Source organism: Callorhinus ursinus, unplaced genomic scaffold, assembly GCF_003265705.2.
Source record: "Callorhinus ursinus isolate GAN/ISIS: 27379988/994484 unplaced genomic scaffold, GSC_fseal_2.0 scaffold33, whole genome shotgun sequence".
Taxonomy (NCBI): Eukaryota; Metazoa; Chordata; class Mammalia; order Carnivora; family Otariidae; genus Callorhinus; species Callorhinus ursinus.
In genome coordinates, this window is record NW_027397095.1 from 1043730 (window position 1) to 1066646 (window position 22917).

The 22917-nt window shown below is 43.4% G+C and overlaps 1 protein-coding gene and 1 non-coding gene across 3 annotated transcripts; one reads left to right on the top strand and one right to left on the bottom strand.

The window, feature by feature from the left end:
• Positions 1-2155: 2155 nt before the first annotated feature.
• On the bottom strand, positions 2156-10926 carry CCDC160 (coiled-coil domain containing 160). 2 transcript variants are annotated; one of them, XM_025852557.2, is made up of 3 exons: positions 10581-10926; positions 9375-9432; positions 2156-3571 (listed from the first exon to the last, which is right to left on the bottom strand). In XM_025852557.2, the coding sequence occupies exon 3, from the start codon at positions 3545-3547 to the stop codon at positions 2576-2578; it is 972 nt and encodes a 323-aa protein (XP_025708342.1). In that variant the 5' UTR covers positions 3548-3571; positions 9375-9432; positions 10581-10926; the 3' UTR covers positions 2156-2575. The 2 variants fall into 2 exon arrangements, with proteins under 2 accessions (XP_025708342.1, XP_073735188.1); XM_073879087.1 differs by lacking the exons at positions 9375-9432; positions 10581-10926 and adding an exon at positions 3666-3791.
• Positions 10927-22393: 11467 nt separating this feature from the next.
• On the top strand, positions 22394-22466 carry TRNAR-CCU (transfer RNA arginine (anticodon CCU)). Its single transcript has one exon. It is a non-coding gene; the product is annotated as a tRNA-Arg (tRNA).
• The last annotated feature ends 451 nt before the right edge of the window (positions 22467-22917 follow it).

Genomic DNA, 22917 nt, shown 5'->3' on the forward strand with positions numbered 1-22917 from the left:
TCTTGGTCTCAGGGTTGTAAGTTTGAGCCCCACGTTGGGTGTAGAGATTACTTAAAATCTTTTAAAAAAATATAAGAATTAAAAAAAGCGTCAAAAGGTGTGACCCCTTCCCAGCTCCAGACTGTTGGCTCTGTGAACGTTGCTTCCATTTCTCCTTGGCCCTCTGGACCTGGTGATTATATATTCTCTCCCTGGTTAGTGTCTGGACCTATGATTTTCATAGGGCCTTTCTGTAGGGCAGGCCTTACTGGGGCTCAGCATCCCAGGCTGTCTCATCAAGAATCTGTGTTCTAGGGGCATTTGGGTGGTGCAGTCAGTCAGGTGCCTGACCCTTGGTGTCAGCTCAGGTCATGATCTCAGGGTCGTGAGATTGAGGCCCGTGTGGGGCTCCATGCTCAGCACAGAGTCTGCTTAAGTTTCTCTCCCTCTCCCTCTGCCCCTCCCCACCTCTGAAACAAATAAATCTAAAGAAAAAAGAATCTGTGTTCTAGCTCCTTCCAAGAAATACACCCCCTCCCAGAGATGGGCTAAGCCATGTGCTTATCTTTTCTAGACACACTCCTTCCCTGCCCCCTAAGCACACATAAGCACACATATAAACTCATGCAAGATAAACCAACTTGTCACTGAAGACTTTAGATGTGTGGTTGGTTGACCGAAAGTCTCCTGGAGTAAAAACTCCTTTTTAAAAATTGAATTATACTAAGAAAATTGAGCCTAGTGGCTTAACACAATTTGTGCAATATTTTAAACGTGTAAGCAGCTCTGCACACTAGCAGTCAGGGACAGAGAGTCTTTCCTGGGCAAAGGACAAAAGGCTAACTTTTAAGGGGGTGATGAGGGAGAGAGCCAAATAGGCAAATTGTTCCTAGTTTGCTTTTGTGCCTAGACCCTTGGTGGGACGCCAGGGACACCAGAAACCTGAAGGTCATCTTCCCCTTTCCGCAGGCTGCCAGCGCCCAGGTTGTTATCGGGGCCCAGTCAGAAAGCACCAAGGATTACTATCTTCCAATTTAGTCCGATCTTCCAAATTAGTCCAATTTAGGCCAGGCACACCCTGCTCAGCCTCCAAGTCAGGGTAGTCTGCCTCCCTCTAGTGCCTTCCCCGACCTTAGTGAATAAAGGAAGCGAGAAAGAACAAAGGACCTCATTTGTTTCTTCTCCTGATTTATTACTGACATAGTATTTGGGGGTGTTCAAACTACCAAAAAAAAAAAAAAGCCTATGTATATTTCCTTTGAAAGGGGAGGGGTCTGCCAAGAAGGTCCCCCAAGTATTAGAACTGAATGCATCCAATACCATAGGAATTCTACTTCACAGGTACAGTTAGACCTGCAAATCAAACCACTGAGAACATCAGAAGGGAACAGAATTTGGATGAGAGATGCACTCCCTCATTTTACAGATGAGGACTTTTAGGCCTGGAAGGTTAATTAGCTAGTTAATGGCAAAACAGGTCCTAGAACTCAAGTGTTTGGACTCCTAGTTTGGGGATTTCCCAACAGGGAAGACACCTAAACCCTTACAATTGTACCTGTAATTACGTTTGGCTCATTGGACTTAAAAACACCGTGCAAACAGAACTGCTATCACAAGAGATCTTGGTGATTGATACAAGCAAATGCACAGACTCAACGGGCCTAGCATTTCCACCAAAGGACCGAAGCAGTACATTGTATTCTAAGTACAAAATTGTCATTGCCCAGGCCCCTGACAGGACCGGATTCCCATACAAATCAAGCCAGCGGGCTAACAGCTTACCTAGGTGACATCTTATACCTTTCACTCCAGCCCCAGCCAGCGGGTGATATAAATCGGGCAGGAAGATTGTGTAAGTTTTCCTGGTAGAATTTGGGAAGAACTGTGTCAACAACGCCCCTTGCTGGTCAACACAAGAAAATGCAAAAGCTATTGCAGACAAAATCAGGGCTCTAGCAAAGGTCACAGCCATGTCTCTTAAGTCGTCTTGCAGTCTATGGGAACCGTGGCCAGGTCAAGGCAGAAAGCATGGGGAAAACAGCGGGGGGGGGGGAAGCTGCATTTTTTCCGGAGATGTTTATATGTGCCTAATTAAGGTTGGATCTCAAAGAAAGCAGATACATTTTTAGTATCCCATTGAGTCTGAACAGGCAGCTATAAGACCCAGAGACACATGTTATGCTTATACACACAAACAAGATTTTTATTGTTAACATCAACGAACACAGATGGAAGAATATTCATGTGCCAAGGACATATTGCTCACAAGATCACAAAATGGCTGTTGATTTGTATTCGTAAATGATTTGGTGAATCACTACATGTTTTTGAGTGAAATAGATACATATAAAGAAGAGATTTCTGAAGCTTCATTTCCATTTGGACTCTCGTGATACCGTCCCGAGAAGGAGAAAACAGAAGCTTTGAAGTTAAATACTTACATACTTTTATGGATAGCCTGATTCCACCCAAATGAACACCTACTTCCTCCCATCGCCCACATTTTAAGTAGCACACAAAGAAAGCATGAGAAACACTGATTTGGCTCCATGATTTGCCTCATGAAAGGCCTTTTTTTTTTAAATCTTTTTGAGTTTTAAAAAAAATCCTCCGTCAAGCTGTCCAGGGTGCTTGATGACGTCACAGAAGCAAAGTGTTTCCTAAGCAACTCCAGGGCCCTGTTATTTCTTGCTTGCAGGGTCTTCTCGGCTCTCAGCTCGTTCTTGATGGCGTCCAGCTCCCCGCGGACCTTTTCCATCTCTAGCTCATAATACAGTTTCATCTCTTCCTTCAGGAGTGCGTTTCCAATCTCTGTCTGACGCTTGAGTTTCCTAACAGCCTCTTTTAAATCTCGGTTCTCTAGGCTCAGCCTGTGGATGAGTTCTTTGGCTTGCTGGAGCTCTTCGGTTAGGTTCTGGACGTTTGTCGCTTTCTCGGATAGGTCATTTCTTAAAGCTTGAAGCTCCCAGTCTTTCTTCGAAGTTTCTGCCCCTGTTTCCTGAAACTTGAGGGGTTTTGCGGAGACTTCTTTTTTGGAGTTCAAAAGTTCTTTTTCAGCATTTTCAAATTCCTCTTCTATTTTCCTGCATTTCATGTTAAGTTCTTCCAGTTCTTCATTCAAAAGATTCAGGCGAAGTTTTGGAGACATTCCGTCGGTAAATTTCTTCTTTATGTCTGATCGTGGTAGGATTGGTAATTCCTTTGTACTCCAGGTAGAATGGTCTTCTGTGCTGTTAAAGCTTTCTTCGGTCACCACATCCAAATTAGATGAGTCACAGGAGACAGAATTTGTGTCTGCTTCGTTTTTTGAAATGTTTATCTTTCTCTCTCTTAACTTTGGTTCTTGTTCTTTTTCATTTAGTTGAGAAATAAATTCTTTCCTCTTAAATTTATTTTCTTCTTGAAACTTTCTACTAGACAAATTATAAATTCCTTCTATTCTACTGGCCTTATCTAAAGTCATTTGTTCAGAAGAAGATTCAGGTTGAGAAGCCTCATCTAGAACATCCTGTGCACTAAAGAAAGGAGCAAACATATTCTCCTTCCAGTGTTTTCTTCTAGCGTCCATTTCTCCAGGTACGTCCTCCAATTCCTGAAAAACAAAATTTAAAATCAAGGCACACTGTTTACACTGGCAGCTGGTGTAATGGGAAGAACTACTTGTAGTGGCTCAAGGGGGAAAGAACCTCAATAGTGGAGGACGAGCTTCAGGTCCCTCTTTCATGAACTGAACACCAGTTACGTGTCACAGACTCTTCCAGTGTTAAACTTCTCTGTTGCTATGCAGTATAATCAATCAACGGACACTTTGGGCTATTTACTGTAGAGAAAACGTTTCTATGAGAAAGCAACCATACACATGAAAATGAACTGCTTCTAAAGAATAAAAGTGATTTCAAATTAACAGGTTAATATTAACAGTAGGTTACTACCTGTGCTTCCAATGTGCTTGATTTTTTTTTTCTAGTTCATTTACGTTGGACTATTTATTCATTCTTTAAAGTGACTAAAATGTCAGGGCTTAATGCAATGTGAGCTGCTTTTGGTAAAGTATACCATGCAGACTTCCTTGTGAGTAACTCTGCCAAATGCCCTTCTGTCTTGACCTGCAAATTCCTGCTATTCCAGTCTTGGGCTTTGCTTTTAGGCAAGACTGCCAAGTGCACAGAATTCTATCCATTTTGACAGCAATTTCATGATGAGAACCGAATGTCAATGAGTGAAAATATCAATGCCACCGAATGTGTTCTTCTCGAGATACTGACTCCAAGTGTAGTTTTCAGGTGGAAAACATAACATACCAAATCACAGCCAACTTTCCCAATTTCTAAAAATTAGAGGATATTTATTTGTTCCAAAAGGAATCTTCCCTATTCAAAGAGAATCCATAACACACAGCTTTCCTAACATACGGAAATATCTGATCAAATATAACTACTCCTCAGAGTAGGGAGAAAGAAGGACCCAAGCAACACACTGAAAGGCCACTGACATGTGAAACCACCAAACCAGCAACTGCAGTGATTGCCAAAGGGGAAGAAAAAGGAGGGGGTCCCGTTCTGCGGTTTATACATTCATTTGCTGCAATGCATTTACAGCATCGCCACTGAGAAAAATCAAAGGATGCCTGCATCTCTTTTTCCCAAGCACACAAATACAATTTTATCTTGGCAACTCTGAAAATGGCAATTGCTGCATTCCTTTTTTAAAGTAATATTTTCTTTACTATTATTCAAGATTATAATGTTAGAATATTATTTAGTATGTAATACATATTTACATAACATTGCATATAATATAAAGATTCTAAAAAAAAAGATTCTAATAGTAGTGGAAGCTCTTTGTAGAATTCTGGAAAATACAGAAAAGCACAAAAAACAAAAGGAATCTCCCTCATAATCCCATGGTTCTGAGATAACCACTTTTTGGTATATCATCTCTCCGGTATGTTTTTTTAACAACAGTAGTTTAAATGCTAGGTTTCCCTTGTTATGGTGAGAGAGTAAACTTGCTATTGTGTACTGAACATGCCTAATCCCACCCAAGAAAGAGGGAAGGGACTCGCTATCCCCAAGGGTACATTCCCCACCGGCAACTACTTGGTTTTGAGGAAAGGGAAAGATACAGATCTTCAGTGAAGGTGTTAGAATGATTGGTTCAAAAGCCATAAACCAAGCTTTATTTAAGTTTGGTTAACCGGACCGCAGTAATAAGCGGAGATTTGAAATTCATGGTCTATGTTTGCCATTGAAGCATCATCTCCATTCTCTTGAAATAGTCCTTTCTGACTTTTATTATTCTACTAAATCACCACGCAGAAGCATCTATGCTCTAGCCTTCCTTAAAGGGGAAGATCATCCTAACCCTGGTTTCTCTCCTCTCTTAGGAATATGAATGCAAACGGCTGGGAGTTATCATGGTGGTCAGAAGAGAAAGGAACAGAGGAAAGATAGAAGACAGTGAAGCTAATTGCCAGTCACATTTTTTTAGCAGTCACAGTTTACCCAGACAATTCTGTAAAAGATACAAATGCCTCGAATCAGGTAGCAATGGGAGACAGGTTACTATTCCTTGTACCTAACTCTGGATGAAAAGGCACTGGGAGATTGATCGGAAAGGGAAGTGTGCGGGGGGGCAAGTAAGGGGAGGCCCCTGTATTCCTGGAGATAGTGATAACAAGAAATCTGAGATTGAGATCTGGGTACAGAAAAAGGTTAAAACAGAAAAAACTCTTTTCATTAATAAGTTTGCACCCTGAGCAAGTGACTTCTATCTCCAACCCTCCCATAAATCTCTGGCAAAAACATACATGCATTTTTTTTTTCTCTTCAATTTCACTACCTTTCTTCCTTGAGCTTCTGTACATTTTCCTGATACAGTCAGTGCTTTTCAAAGAACTGGGAAGAGTCCAGTTATTTTATAACCGAGGCTCAGAGAAGTCAGGTGACTTGACCGAGTCCACACAGCCTGTAAGTGGTAAAACTGAGACCCTGTCTCCCAGGTCAGTGCTTCTTCTAAAATTCCTCTTTATTCTTCTGCTAGGTTTCGTTCCACAAACTGAAAGAAAACAACCCACTATTTTCAGAGCTTAGGTACTTTTTTTAAAGGGCCACAAAAGGAGAGAGGAAAAATGAAGGGGGGAGGGTAAGGAGAATTGCATGTCACATATCAAAGGACAGAAAGAGAAAGGTTTGAAAAGCCTTCTGGAATTTCCCTCCCATGGCTTACACAGGACAGGGTCAAGGGGTCTCTGAGCTGCCTCTTTCTTTCTTTCTTTCTTTCTTTCTTTCTTTCTTTCTTTCTTTCTTTCTTTCTTTCTTTCTTTCTTTCTTTCTTTCTTTCTTTCTCTCTCTCTCTCTCTCTCTCTTTTTCTTTCTTTCTTTCCTTTCTTTTTTTTTTCCTCTTTCATTGGCAAGATATTCTTGAAGGGCTTGTTCCCAAATCTAGTCACAGAGTGTGGCAAAGCACAGACTGGGGGGTAAAAGCTGCCAGTCTCATTTTTCCTTCCCAAACTGCACTGTTTGTTTTTTATGCAGAACAAGTATGACATTAGTATTCTCTGGCAAGGCCAAGGAATATGCTTTGAAACAATGGCGCTCCTCTACCCTGCCAGGGCAGCCATTTTGCTCTCAATAAACTTGATTGGGTAATTTGTTGCAGCATAGGGCAAATCAAACCAGAAGCCATTACTGAAAGTATAAGCAGGCCTTTTTAGTGGGTCAATTGTGAATATTTATTACTGTAACTGCCTCCCTAACACTACGTTGGTCACTGAAGGACTAAAGGGTAAGGGAAGGAGGTCCAAGAGAGATGAAAACTTGGAAGAAACAAACAAGCCAGAACACAGGAAAACACTATAAAGTCATGTGGCAAAAATAACATTAATGGTCCTCTAAGACAGCAATCCCCCAGAAGTCCTTGGGACTGCGCTGTTAAGACAAGGGTGTCCATAATACGGCTACATCTATTCATTTGTGCCTGACATAAATTAGTAATAGACTCCTGATCGTTCTAGTTAGTGTCTCTCTGAAAACATCACCATTTATCCTTTGGTGACTTTCTTGTTTTGGTGGCAAAGTAGTAGGGCATTTTGGTGGAGTAAGGGATCGCCTGACTCATGGAAGTGGTTTATATTCATCGAAAGAATTTGGGAACCACTGATAAAATAAATTGCAAATAAATTTATAATGTAATGTGATGTAACATAAAAGAATTGTTGAGAGCTAAGCAAAGAGTGATCATTTATTATGGATCTTCAGGCAAACCATTCCATAAAAATCATAGGTGAACGCACAGCTATCGTTGAAGAGCTCCAGAAAATAATGCACCGCTATTTGCCGTGAAAGGAGAAACCCACAAAACCATCTCATTTCCATTTTCAAGGTAGCGGGCCCTGGGGAATAGACCCATATTAACGTGGATAAGTGGTTAAATATGTGAAATCTAATTATTTGTTTTCTAAAACATTCATTTTTAAAATCACACGCTTTAGGGAAATTTGCTAACCTAAAAATCAAAGACTTTTTTTTTTTTTTCCGTTGCCTTATCTCATTTACATTGGAATTTGATTTCAAACTTTCAGGACCATCTCTTTTGCATAAATCTACATCTGTCTGCAAAATGCGATCATTCTTCCAGGCAGGGGTAGGCAGGGACTGGGAAACAGTTCTGGAAGACCTCCAGAGGCTTCCCCCACCCCCTCCCCTCGTCAGAGTGTTTCATCCCAAACAAACTTCGTAAATTGGGAATGGCAGTTGCAAAAGGTCATCTCCAACCTGGGACGGTCAAACTGTTGTCACGGCACTCAGCCCCCAGCCACCCTCAGCTAGAGGCGTGGCTTGTAGTCACAGCCCCGGAGCAGTAGGGGGAAGACAAAGGGCCCTTCTTAGCACAGGGAACTTTTCCCCATTATTCTTGGATGGTTTCAGTTCTCCCAACCCTCAGAAAAACTGCTTGGCCAAAATAAGGAAGGAGAAAAAAAAAAAAAAAAGTCTGCTACAAAGAAAGTCACTGGCCTGGCTTCTTTGCTCAATTGTCTGATCTGTTCTCACTTAAAACCAGTAGTTCTCGACCTTTTTTTTCTGCCTCCACTATTCCCAGGCACAAAGCATCATTACCCTCTCTCCCAATTTGAGAAGATTCTGGCCCCTCTAGGGGAGCTTCTCCATTCTCTACCCTCTTGAGAACCACTGGCTCGCAGAAAAATGTTAAATACCAAAATGAGGACCCAAATGAAGTGTCTGAAGTCAAGGTGGGGAAACACGTTGTTAGCGTGCAAAATTGTGGGGATGAAGGAAAAGGAAGTTCTTGCGAAAGGAACTGAGTGTGAGAATTATAGTGAAAAAATCCTGAGGGGTGGCAGGTATCTTGACTCCACACTTTAGAACAATGGGAAAACTTACCTTATGTGAGCTTCAGTTTCTCCCAGTATAAAATAGGGACAATAGATACCCATTTTACAGGTGGTTAAGAGAAACGAATAAAAACAAAAACGGAAGCAACTGTAGTCTACTGTAAACAACAAGTTTTGTTCTTTTTCAGATTTTCCTTACCCTCCCTTGGAACAGAAACCAGCCAGTCAAACAACCCAACCCTTCTCCCAAGAGATGTGCTCCAAAATTGTCAGCCTGAAGTTATCAGACCCCAGAAAGAGTCAGTTTGGAGGGGGGGAAATGTAGGTGCTACTAAAACAAGCAGTGAGGACCCTAAGCTCAAATCTTACATTAATTTAGCATGCATCCTCAGGGAAGGTCAGCCCCAAATCCCGAAGGTGGCCGATGCCCCCACATTTCTGAAGCCAAAGTGATTCTGAGGTAGTCTTTTCCACAACTGGAGATATTTGCATTTTATATCCAGTTGCTTTACCCAGAACTTTCCAAATGCCCCAGTGTTTTTCAGAGCCTCCAATAACTTCTTAGAAATATCACAGTTGGAGTACCGATTTGGGTATTAGCGAGGATGACTCTGCACTCTTAAGTTTTTCCCATGCTGCTTCGACAGCATTTCATCATACCAATACACTGTGATCCCCTGGCATCCCCTTCAATATCTGTTGAATGAATGAGCCTTAATATTCTTAATATTCTTTCTGGAAATTCTATAATGCTGCAATTCTAACCGAGTTTTTGTACATACTTATAATTTCTTCTCTGGTTTATGCAATAGTATTTTGGGAAACATGGTAGGATTTCTTATTTTTTCCCTCAAAGTTTATTTGGCTTAGCTAAAGTCTCCAGGACACTTTTTCTTTTGTATTTTCGTGAGGCTTTTTTGAGAATGTACGGACAATGCAGATTAACAAAACAGTTACAAGGTTGAAGACTCGATGTTGGGTCAGGCTCTGGGCTTCTGAACACCAACAGTAACAAGATACCAGCCAGCACAACTGTACTTACACTCTCCAACGTCCAAGGTCTTCTATTGGATGCCGTTGTTCTCCTTCTCCAGTTTGAACTGAAAATAAAATCCCCACAGCATAATTAGAAAATATAATTAACCAGAATGCCCAAATCCGTGTTTATATCTGAGATGTAGCTTAAAATGACAAGTGATATACTTAGAATGCCGTGTGGCCTATCTAAAATGTGATGCCAGACACTTTGAAGCAAGTTTTCTTTTTAACTTGCCAACCCACTTTCCCAACTGTCAAGCCACCAAGTCTTCCGTCCCCAAGCAATGCAAATATCAAATAGGACAAGAGTCATGGTGGCAGGTTATTCCACACGGCATCTCCCAGCCTTTAGCACCTACTGAGCAAATGAGCCACTGCTAGTGGCCACAGGAGCATGCTTGTTATTAATGAGCGTGCCAAGAGCCACGTTAGCAAAGGGCTGGAGCCCAGGCCTTGCCTCCCTCCCTCGGAGTCGGGTTAATTTGTGAAATCATTAAAAAGGAAAGCGATCTCGATTTTTTTTGCCTTCATCTTTCAGGGTCCTAACATTTGAGCCAAGTGCTCACTTCACGGGACAAATCGTCTTCCCTATTGTTTGGCAGATACTGAGAGTGAAGCAAAGTACCATTGAAAACTGGGCCCTGTAAACGGTTTTTACCCTCCAATTCTTTGTTATTGGCGTCAAACTATTCCTTGTAGAAGAAAAGATACGGAATCACCTTAATTCCAAAGGCTGAGTACTTTATTAGTATGGAAGTCACATTCTTGCTATAAAGCTGTATCTATGCATGCATAGTTTGGGGGTTTTCTCGGTAAATGGTTCACAAACTCCTGCGATCCCTGCTTCCAGTGGGGAGAAGGGGGCTCGGGTCTGGGCGCTCCCTGCCACCTCCCCAGTCCCTACACTCTGGGGGGTGGAGTGGGGGTGCGGGGGGGGGGAGAGGGCAGCGGGCGAGGCCTGACCCCACTCCTCCTTCCGCACCCCACTCCCACACCCTGTTCCCCTGGCTCCCTGGCGCTCGCCAGCTCCCGCCCCGGGTTCGGAGGAGAGCCGAGAGCCGAGAGCCGCAGTGAGGCTGGGGGTGGGTGGGTGGTGGTGGTGGTGGTGGTCCGAGGTGGCGGGGGGGGGGCGGGGGGACCGGGTGCCTCCGCCCGGGGTCCCTCAGCCGCGAGCCTGGGGCAGCCCCGGCGCTCCCGCGCGCACACGTACCTGGAGACGTGGGTGGGGTCCAGCGGGCCCTGGCCCCTCTTCCCCGAAGCCTGCCACCACCGGCGGGCGGCAGCCCTGGGCTCGGCGCTGGCCACCGCGACCCGGCCTGGCCGGCGCGGGGCAGAGCCTCTGCAGTGCAGCGCCAGCGCGGGCCGCGCCGTTGCCTAGCAACCGGCCGGCCGGATTTAAAGGGACCGGGGCTCCCGGGCCCCGCGCCGCGCGCCGGCCTCTGCCTGCCGCCAGTCGGAGCCCGCCCGGGCTCTGAGCATGCCCGGTGGGGCGGGCACAGCGGCGGCGGCGGCCCGCCGGCGATGGGAGCTCAATCGGTCGAGGGCTGAGTCAGGGTGGGAAGGGGCGAGAAAGTGCGAGGCGGCCCCACCCACCGTGGGCTTATTACGGAGGGTCTGAGTGACTCACAAAGCCACCTGGACGCGGCGACTGTGCGGGGAGGAGGGCGTGGCACAGAGCTCATCCCTAGGCCTGCCGTTTAGTGGCCTGACTTTGAAGAGGGTTAGCTCGGGAAAGTCGCCTGGGTGTGCTTCAGGGTCCTTAACGATGTGGGAACTGCACCCTGCCGCCCACCCCCCACGCTCACCCCTGCCCCTCTGCACAATGGTCTGGCCGGAATTTCTGCCTCTGGCCAGGGTTCTAAGGGCCCGCGTGTCCGGAGAGCATTGTCCCCGCGTTGTGCCCCTGGGGGAGGCTGGGCTTGTGTCTCTGGTAGCTCAGGCCTCCTCATTTGTCACCGGGAAACAACATCCCCCAAACCACTGCTGCACCCATGTGTGTGTAAAATCTACTGGGGGCACTCAGTCCTACACCACTGCTCTCTTCTAGCTTCAAAGTTTGCTCCCAGCTTCCGGCATTTGGTTGGGGGAACAAGCGCATGTTCTTCATTATGTTAAGAGACTCCAGTCCCAGTGTTTGGCTGAATAAATGTTCTTCTCAGACTGGGATTAGCCCGGTTGCCCGCTGCTGATTCTTCCATCACCAAATGGGTCACACACACTGATAACACACGGTGGCTCTGGTCCGATCTGGACCCAACCCAGCTGGGCCTGACCAGACGACAGACCCAGCAAAGGCTGTGGGCGCTGGAACAGAGCGGGTTTGGGGCGGTTCAAGATTGTGATAATTGTGACTTTTAGGAAGGCTCGTCCCTATTTTCTAGAAAGGAAACATTGGCTCTGGAATCTCAAGTAAAAGGTTTAAGCGCGTTGGAAAAGGGACAGTCTAATTTCTCCAGCCCCAGCAAGGGACTGATTTAGAAGCAGTGCCAGGATACATTTCGAAACTTCAAAACTTCTTGAGAACCGGATCTAACAGGTGTTTGGGAGCTGGCAAAGGTACATTCAGAAGCCCTGAGGCCTAGTTCTCAGGCCTTCTTTTTCCTCCTTAGAGAACCAATGTCAACCAACAAGGGCTGGAGGCAGGAAGAGACCTAAAGTCATGGGTGTTTTGTTATGGACCCCGTCAGAATTAGTTTGTGGGATTCCGACAAAACTTCTTTTCTCCATATTAAGTCTCCACATTGCCTCGCATTTATCATTTCTGTTTTAATTATTTTAAAAGGGTTCCACTTGTTTTTGCGTGGTATAGGATCCCTTATTCATGTAATAAAAGAATCTTAATAGCTCTGTGCCTCAGTTTCCGTGTTTGTACAATGGGAATAATAATTGTGCCTAGCTCATAGGAGCGTTGTGAGGATTAAGTGAGTTAATACTTTCAAAACCTTCAGAGCAATGCCTGACACATAGCAAACTCTATATAAATGTTTGCTATTAGTATTAGTATTAGAATTACCTTCTTTGGGCGCCTGGGTGGCTCAGTTGTTAAGCGTCTGCCTTCGGCTCAGGTCATGATCCCAGGGTCCTGGGATCGAGCCCCGCATCGGGCTCCCTGCTCAGCGGGGAGTCTGCTTCTCTTCTCCCTCTCCCACTCCCCCTGCTTGTGTTCCTGCTCTTGCTCTCTCTCTCTCTCTCTGTCAAATAAATAAATAAATAAAATCTTTAAAAAAAAGAATTATCTTCTTTTATAAATTCATTACCTCCCTAAAAATATAAATTTAAGCACACAGATGGTGATAGCTCAGGGTGTGCTCTAGGAAGTGGATTCTGAAGTCTCAAGACTCAAAATTCCAAATCTTTATTTCAGATGGAGTCCCAGACTCCCATTAGGCAACCCCATTCGCCTGTCATATCCCTGAAAAAAGTGCACAAAGGGTTACTTTGGTCTTGCTGTACTTCTATTTTTAAATGTGGTAGGTCACTCTTTTATGTATTCAAACTATGAAATGGCAGAAAATCAACAACAGAGGGGACAGAGAGTTCTGTTACTCAAGGCTACTGCAGACTTGAAGATAGGTTTTCAAATAGGGAAGTCAGAAAACAGTTTACTATCCTCTGGAAACTGATCAATACAAAGGCAACAAGGCACCCGATGATAATAGAATCGTATGGTCATAGGATGGAGCTCAACATTCTTGCTTTACCAAGTAGGATATTGAGACCCAGAGAAAGAATGTTATTTAGCCTTTGATCTCACAGCAAAATAAGCTTCTTTTGATTTCCCTGATGAATGATCCTTGTTTGAATAGCCTCAAACCTGGCATATTTGAGGCAATGAAAAAATAGACAGTTACGGGTGTATATTGTATGTCAATAAGTATTTAAATGATTCATGCAGATAATAATAGCTAACCTCTCTCACACCCCACGACCTGTACATTGGCAGATTCTGTTGGCTCTATCTTCATAATGTATCCAGAATCTGATGGTTTCTCACCGTCTCCACCATTACCACCCTGATCCCGGGCCCCGTCATGTCTTGACTGGACTATTCCAGTGGCCTCCTAACTGCTTCTACCTTTGTCCACTGTATTAGCTTCGTAGGGCTCCCGCCATCAAAGTATCACACACTAGGTGGCTTAAAACATCAGACACTATTCTGTCAGCATGCTGGAGACCAAAGTCTGAAATCAAGGTGTCTGCAGGGGTGATTCCATCCGGAGACTCTGAGAGACAACCTGTTTCTCCTAACTTCTAGCTGTTGCTACCCATCTGTGGCCTTCTTTGGCTTGTAGACACATCACTCCAGTCTCTGCCTCTGTCTTCACATGGTGTTCTCCCTGTGTATCTGTGTGTCTTCACATAGCTGTTTTCCCTTTTTGTGTGTCTGTGTGCCCAAATTCCCCTCCTCTTATTGTTACAGAACCTGGACTGGATCGGCCGACGGAAGAACCAAGCGGCACCCGGAGACCTTGGAGGATAGGAGGTTTTTTAACGCCGGCGGGCTCAGAGGAGAGTGGTCTCCAAAGGTCTGAGCCCCGAGCACAAAGGGGGCAATTTATACACTTCTACTTCTGCATACTGGGCACTCTTGGCGCGTGCGCGAAGCGGGGCAGGGAGAGGAACCCGGATTGGTGCCCCCGGGAAGCAGAGCAGGGAGAAGAACCCAGAAGAGCCCCGGGGCAGGGGCTGGGACTCCCTCACTGCCTCAGTCTTAGGACCCAGATTTTCCTTATCATTTTAAGAACATCCGTTATTGGATTAAGGCCCACCTTAATCCAATATGAGCCCACCTTAACTTCATTAAATCCACAGAAACCCTAGTTCTAATAAGGGCACATTCATAGGTACTGAAGGGTAAGAATTTGAGCTTATCTTTTTGGGAGAGACATAATTCAACCCACAACACAGCCACCATCGATTCTCAACACACATCCAGAGAGACAATTATAAACCATTAAGTTGGACACGTTACCACTCTGCTCAGAAGTCTACAAAGGTTCTTAATTTTTTTTTGAGAGAGAGAGAGAATGGGGGGAGGGGCAGAGAGAGAGGGAGAGAGAGAATCTTAAGCAGGCTCCATGCTCAGCGAGGAGCCCAACACAGGGCTTGATCTCATGACCCCAAGATCATGACCTGAGCCAAAATCGAGTTGGACACTTAAGCAACTGAGCAACCCAGGCACCCCAAACGATCTCGATTTGACTTGCAGTAAAAATTAAAATCTTTATGATAAGATCCTACAGGATTTGCATCGAGAATCCTCCTAATTTTTCTCTTCTTTTTCTTAAATTTCTCCCAATGCCCGTTTATTCAAGTAATGATCGCCGTGCACGTCAACGTGCCTGAAATTGGGCTAAGTGCCAGATGTATTCAGATAGCCAAATGTGATAAATGCAGTGACAGAAATATTTACAAAATTAGGATGGGCTCAGGGCACCTGGGTGGCTCAGTTGGTTAAGCGTCTGCCTTTGGCTCAGGTCATGATCCCAGCGTCCTAGGACTGAGCCCTGCATCGTGCTCCCTGCTCAGCGGGGAGCCTGCTTCTCCCTCTCCCTCTGCCCTCCCCCTGCGCCACCCACTTGCTCACTCTCTCTCTCTCATGCTCTCTCTCAAATAAATAAAATCTTTTTAAAAAATTAGGACGGACCCAAATGAAGAAGTGGTCAATCAGATGGGAAAGGGGTTTGAGTCAAGGGAGTCTTAAGCTCCTTGGAAGTTGAACCATCTGAGCTGGGTCTGGAAAGATGAGTAGTAGTTCTCCAGGCAGACAAAAGAAATAAAAGCAGAGGGAATAGCATGTGCAAAGGCACAGAAGTATGAAAGAGCATGACAGTTTGGAAAATCCAAAATAATTAAGATTTCCCGGAGCTTAAAGTGCAGGGCAGTGGGTGGGGGGAGCCAGAGGGAGAGTAAGAGCCCACAGAAAAAGGTAATACTTGTCAGTGAAAATGATCTTGGTTTAACAAATTGAAATATCTGAAGATCCAAACAGATGAATTCATACGGTTGCTTTACCTTACAAAATCATTTAGTTTGAGTCAGAAAATATTTATTGATTTATCTGCAACATGTCAGGTAGTGTGCTAAGTACTGGGCACCCAACAATTAGTAAGATCAGTGAACCCCAAGTACAAGAGACATGAAAAACTACACCAAGGCACGTGATAATCACACTGCTTAAAACCAGTCATAGAGAAAATCTTAAAAGCAGCCAGAAGGAAAAAAAAAGAAAAGACACATTACATACAGATGATAGGAGATTTCTCATCAGAAAAAAGGCAAGCCAGCAGACAGTGGAACATCCTTAAAGTAGTGAAAGAAAAAAAGTCAACTAGACTTCTTCACCTAGTAAATAGATCTTTCGAAACAAAGGCAAAATAAGGAGTTTTTTTCAAATATATGAAAGCTGAGAGCGTTCAGCACCAAAAGACCTGAACTCCAAGAAATGTTAAAGGAAGTCCTTCAGGCCTTGTATAGGATGAAAATCTGGATCTATATAGGAGCACCTGGCTGGCTCAGTCAGAAGAGCATGAGACTCTTGATCTTGGGGTTATAAGTTCGAGCCCCACACTGGGTGTAGAGATTCCTTAAAAATAAAATCTTTTTTTAAATAAAGATTTTATTTTTTTTATTTGACAGAGAGAGAGAGAGAACGGGAGCAGGAACACAAGCAGGGGGAGTGGGAGAGGGAGAAGCAGGCTTCCCGCGGAGCAGGGAGCCCGATGCAGGGCTCGATCCCAGGACCCCGGGATCATGACCTGAGTGGAAGGCAGACACTTAATGACTGAGCCACCCAGGCGCCCCAAAAATAAAATCTTTAAAAAAAGATCTGGATCTATACTAAGACATGCAGAGCACCGGAAACAGTAAATATGGGGGTAGGTATGAAGACTTTTTTCTTATTCAAAAATGATGAAAAATGATCAACATTTGGTAGGTTTGTAGCATAGGTAAAAGAAAAATATATGACAAAAATAGCACAAATGTTGGGAGGGACTAAATGGAAGCATAGTATTGCAAGGTTCTTGTACTATATGAGCGTTACAGAGTACTTGTAGGTAGCATCAAATAAGTAAAGTGTGTATACAAATAGTTCTCACGTTGCTTGGTTCCAGTATGCACAAATATCAGTTACCACAGTCTAGTTAAATAACACCAGTCTCTCAACAACACAGTTCCATTTTAGTTACCACAGTGTATTTAATGGTGAGTAATTGCACAAAGTACAGACTTGGCTGCTTGCTTTTCAGTCCACAAAAAACGATGTAATTGATAGATGTGCATCACGATCACTGACCAATCACATCACTTCTTTCAAAGCATGTTGGCCACTGGTCACTACACAGGGTTACTCAGCTCCTGCACAGACTGCAAAGTGTGCTGTCGTGCTGACTCCATGAATCCCTGTGATAAAATCCAAGTGACATTTTATAAGAAAAAGAGAGAATTGACTAACAATTCTTCTGCAGGTGGACATTCAGTTGTCCAAGTACCATCGACTAGAGGTTATGTTATACAACTTGATTTAAAATTTACCAAATAGCAAAACCTAATTTTGTACTTTCTTCATATATTCTATTTTTTTTGCCTTTCTGTGCCGATTTCCAAATAATGTCTTTAAAAAAACCCCCGATTTTATTTATTAATTTGACAGAGATAGAGCATGAACAGTGGGAGGGGCAGCAGGAGCGGGAGAGGGAGAAACAGACTCAGCAGGGAGCCTAGTGTGGGGCTCGATCCCAGCACCCTGGGATCATGACCTGAGCCGAAGGCAGACGCTTAACTGACTGAGCCACCCAGGCGCCCCTAAATAATTTCTTTTTTAAGTTGGGATATTATTGACGTATAACATTATATTAGTTTCAGGTGTACAACACACTGCTCTGGTGTTTGTGTATATTGTGATATGATCACCACAATAAGTCTAGTTAACATCTGTCATTACCGCACAGTGACAAATTTTTTTCCTTGTGATCAGAACTTTCAGTTCTCTTTCTTTTTTTTAAAAAAAGATTTTATTTATTTATTTGAGAGAGAGCACATGAGAAGGGGGAGGGTCAGAGGGAGAAGCAGACTCCTCACTGAGCAGGGAGTCCGATGCGGGACTCGATCCAGGGACTCCAAGATCATGACCTGAGTCGAAGGCAGTCGCTTAACCAACTGAGCCACCCAGGCGCCCAGAACTTTCAGTTCTCTTATAAATAATTTTTTCTGGAATGTCTTCCAATTCACTAACTGTCTAATTAATTGGGTCTAATCTGTTAATCTCTTCAATTGAGTTCTTAATTTTGATCATGATATTTTTTTACTCCTAGAAGTTTGATGAAATAATTTTCCAAATATCTTTAAAATTCTTTAGAAATCCTTGTTCCCCCCATTTTTATTTATATAAACATAGTGAACATAGTTCTTTATATTCTGTGTTTAATAATTCCAGTATCTAGGGGCACCTGGCTGGCTCAGTCAATAGAGTGTGTGACTCTTGATATCAGAACTATGGGTTCAAGCCCCACGTTGGGCATGGAGCCTACTTAAATACATTCATACATACATATATCCGTATATACATAAATAAATACATACATAAATAATAATTCCAGCGTTTAAATTATTTAAGGATATGGCTCTGCTGTCTGCTACTTTTGCCAGTTCTCACTTATGGTAATTCAATGCTTCGGCTATTAACTTTTTTGTAAGCTGCTCACTTTCCTTATAAAATAATCTGAATACATTCTTGAGATCTAGGATAAAGGTGACTCTCCTCAGCAAAGGATCTATGCTTGCTTTTGCTAAGTGTCTGGAAACATTCACTTTATGGCCAGGATCACTTTAAATTTATGGCTAGACATTTCTTGAGTCCCCTAGGCAGTGTGAATTAGGGCTGCATGATGACAGCTTCTGGGCCAATTTTTTCCTCTCTGTCCTGCTTGGCACCACCAAGGCAATATCCCTTTGTAGTTCCCTGGGGGAGAGCAAGTTAAGTTCTCCTTCATGAGGGCTTAGTCCATTTGGACACCAATTTAATGGGAAGAGGACTTCTATTAGACTTTCCACCTTTAATTGGTTTCTGGGTTTGTGTCTTTTACCCCTATGTTTTGGGTGGCTTTTGCAAAATTGAAATCCTCAAACTCCCCAAATACCACAGTTGTCTTTAGGACAAAGCTGAGTTTATTACTTCACTTCTCTGCGTTCTCACAGTCTCTTAGGTTTTATCATGATAATTCCTTAACTTGCAGATCTTTGAGGCTTTTAAGTAGATGTTTTCTCATCTATTATTTTAAAGATTCTTTTGATTGGGGCGCCTGGGTGGCTCAGTTGGGTTAAGCGTCTGCCTTCGGCTCAGGTCATGATCCCGGGGTCCTGGGATCGAGTCCCGCATCGGGCTCCCTGCTCGGCGGGGAGTCTGCTTCTCCCTCTACCCCTCCCCTCTGCTCATGCTCTCTCACTCTCTGTCAAACAAATAGACAGATTTTATTTATTTATTTGAGAGAGAGGGAGTGGGGAGGGGCAGAGGGAGAGGGAGAAAGAATCTGAAGCAGACTCCACACTAAGCTCGGAACCCCATGTGGGGCTTGGCCCACAACCTTGAGGTCATGATCTGAGCCAAAACCAAGAGGTGGACACTTAACCAACCGAGCTACCCCGGCGCCCCAGTGGTCTTATCTATTAACCAGTACTTTTTGTTGTCTTCAGCAGTGATGACATGCTAGAAACGGAAAGCCTATACTACTTCTTTGGTCCACTTCAACATAGCTTCTGGATCCACTAAAACTCCTTTTACAGAGGTCAGAAAAGATCACTAAGCTGCCATATCAATTTGACATACTTTTCATTCCTATCTAATTCAACCTCTCCACAGTTTCTGACACACCTGATTATTCCTTCCCTCTTGGAACCAGCTTCTGGCTTTCACAACACCTCACTTTCCAATATGACTCCTAAATGACTATTCCTCAAGGCTCAGATCTGGTTCTTTTCATTTCTACATGTCCTCTGCCACCATTCTGCCTTAAGCTCCTAAAATCTTTCTCTTATATTACTTCAGTAGACTCCTCATTGGATGTCCTGTGCTCGTCCTTCTCTCCAACCGATCCATTCTCCCCACAGCAACCAGAGTGACCTTTTACAAATGAAAATTGAGGAGTGCCTGGCTTGTTCAGGTGGTAGAGCATGCAACTCTTGGTGTCAGGGTTCGAGCCCCATGTTGGGTGTAGAGATTACTTAAAAATAAAAGGGGCACCTGGGTGGCTCAGTCGGTTAAGTGTCTGCCTTCAGCTCAGGTCATGATCCCGGGGTCCTGGGATCGAGTCCCACATCAGGCTCCCTGCTCTGCAGGAGCAGAGAGGTTATGTTATGTTAACACTCCCCCTGCTTGTGTTCCCTCTTTCGCTGTGTCTCTCTCTGTCAAATAAATAAATAAAAATCTTTTAAAAAGTAAAAAAAAAAAAATCTTAAAAAAAAGAGAAAATTAAATTATGTCATTTTGCCCGGGTCAAACCCTACAAAATACTGCTTTTGACCTTTAGATAAATTCCAAATTATTTAACACTACCCACCAAATTTTGTATGATCTAATTCCTGCCTATATATCCATAATTATCCCCTTATATAATTTTCTAGACAAATAGACTTTTTTCAGTTTCTCAAACAGGTCAAATTTTTTCCCACCTCAGATCCTTTTTTTTTTTTTTAACAATTTTTTTTTAAGCAGGCTCCACACCCAACATGGGGCTAGAACTCACGGTCCTGAGATGGAGCTTTACCAACTGAGCCAGCCAAGTGTCCCCCACCTCAGACCCTTAATACTTGCTGTTCCCTCTTCCTGGAATATTGTCCCCATGCTTTTTGCATGGCTAACTTCTATTCATAATTCACATCTCGCTTTAACTCTTACTTCTCAGAGACTTTCCCTGACCACCTAATCCAGTGGCATCCTGACCTTTTCCTTCAGAAAATGTATCATAATTGGTGATTAAATATTTATTGTCAGTTTATTTATTTAAGGTCTATTCCCTCAATTACCTTTAAATGTCAGGGAGGTAGGGGTGCCTGGCGAGCTCAGTCGGTAGAACATGCAACTCTTGATCTTGCGGTCACGAGTTTAAGTACCACAGTGGGCATAGAGCTTACTTAAAAAATGTCAGGAAGGTAGAGGTCCTGTTTGGTGTCTTCCCACTCTATGCCCAGGACTTAGCACTGTTTTTGGCACATAGTAGGAGTTCAAGAAGCAGTCCTACATGAAAAGTACAATTATAATGAGAAATTCCATGTTGTGCACAGAATTAGAACAAAGAGGTATGAGTCACATGAAAATAATACTCAGAGTTCAGGTTAAAATAATACATCTCTGTGAATAAACCTATAATGCTTAAAGCCATATAGCCTAGGTTACTTGCCCTTTTCCTCAATAACTCAATATATGGCTTTTTATGATTGTTATCTGCACTTTGGTTTAAGCATATAAATAATCATCTACAAATAGCATTAGTTGTCATGTTGGCTTGGAGTTTCATTATTTGGAACTCTGAAAACATTCTCCTACAGATCCAACATGATACACAGTGGATAGGTTCTTTTGTTTAGTTCATAATGTTTAAACCATAATTCATTTATGCATTTAAAAATATTAATTGAGGGTCACCTGGGTGGCTCAGTCGGTTAAGCGTCCACCTTCGACTCAGGTCATGATCCCGGAGGCCGGGGATCAAGCCCTGCATCGGGCTCCCTGCTCAGCGGGAAGTCTGTTTCTCCCTCTGACCCTTCTCCCTCTCATACTCTCTCACTCTCTCAAATAAATTTTAAAAATCTTTTTAAAAAATGCACTTCCTGGGGCACCTGGGAGGCTCAGTGGGTTAAACATCTGACTCTTGGTTTCAGCTCAGGTCATGATCTCCTGGTCACGAGATCGGGCCCCACCTCAGGCTCTGCAATCAGTGCAGAGTCAGTCCCTCTCCCTCTGCTTCTCACCCCAGCTCATGTTCTCTCTCTCTCTCTATCTATCTAATAAAATCTTTTAAAAAATCCCACACTTCCTGAGGCACCTGGATGGCTCAGTAGATTAGGCATCAACTCTTGGTTTCAGCTCAGGTAGTAATGTTGGGATCGTGGGATCAAGCCCCAAGTCAGGCTCCACGCTCAGCAGGGAGTTGGCTTGAGGATTTCTCTCACTCTCCCTCTGCCACTCCCCTCCTCTCTTTCTAAAATAAATAAATGACTCTTTAAAAACAAAACAAAACAAAACAAAACAAAACAAAACAGCACACTTCTTTCCCTACAGCAGTAGTACAGGCAGAGAACTACTCAGGCTTTAAGTCACTGACAAGCTCTCACAGCCCAGGACACGGCCTCCAAGAAGGCTGTAGCTAGAAAGGGTAAGAAGCCAAAAGCAGTGATGGAAATTCCAGGAAGAATGAAATGTGCCGAGAAGGAAAACACACTTCTTGCTGATGATTTGAACTGCTGTGGACAAGCAGTCCCCACCGTTCAATTGCTACTTGGCTGTCATTTCTTTCTACAATTGTGACTGTTTCTGACCCATGATCTGTTTCTTATTTGGCATTTTATAGTTGTATAACTTTCCCCTTATTACTCTATCCCCCCAGACAAATACTTAATTTGGGGACCTTTTCTGATAAACTGAATTGTCAGTAACATAAGGAAATGGCAGAAAAAGATGGATTCATGGCCTTACCTGTACCGTGAAATTTTATATTAAAAGAATTCAGATAGCCAATAGACAATTCTGGCTCCCTCACATTCTACCTTAATAACTGGGAGAAAGGCAGAACCTCGCTTGGGAAAAAAAAAAAAAAGATAAAAACCTGGTACAGGGTTAAAAACAGCATCCCTAGTACCATAGTAATGATTTGACCAGGAGGGACAATCAGTCATTAACATGGAATATACACCATAGATTTAAGGCAAGCAGGATGGGAGGGACCACAAAAATATCTCCTCTCTAAAGCCACCGGTTCAAGCAGCTGAGATGATTATAACCAGGTTAAGGGATAAGCATATGGGGGTGCCTGGCTGGTTCAGTGGGTAGAACATGTAACTCCTAATCTCAGGGTCATGAGTTCAAGCCCCATGTTGGGTGGTGGAGCCTACTTAAAATATATATATATATATATATATATATGAACTCAGCCTGTCTGTAGTAACTTCCAGCTTATGAGAAGTTTTTATTCCTTCTTATGAGAAAGGGTCGCCTTATTTTGAGGAGTTTATAAAATATCACCTAAAAAAAGCAAAGGGTTTTAGGCAACAAGTGATAATATTTTTTGGTAAATGAAGTATTCACTGTACCTTCAAATTACTTCTCAGGCTCAGGCTCTGACTATCAGAGGGAATATTTGAGGAAATTTGTCAAATTTAACATAATTTATTTAAATTCCAAATTTCATAGAATACAGCCTCAAGTTTGGAAAGTGTTGTCATCTTAACAATGTTAAGTCTTGCAATTCATAAACATGGGAAACCTTTCCACTTGTTTGGGTCTTTAATTTCTTTCAACAATATCTTGTAGGGGCACCTGGCTGGCTCGGTCA

What these genes read in the sequence shown, in the direction of transcription:
- CCDC160 (XM_025852557.2), bottom strand. Translation starts at nt 3,547, where the DNA reads ATGGACGCTAGAAGAAAACACTGGAAGGAGAATATGTTTGCTCCTTTC.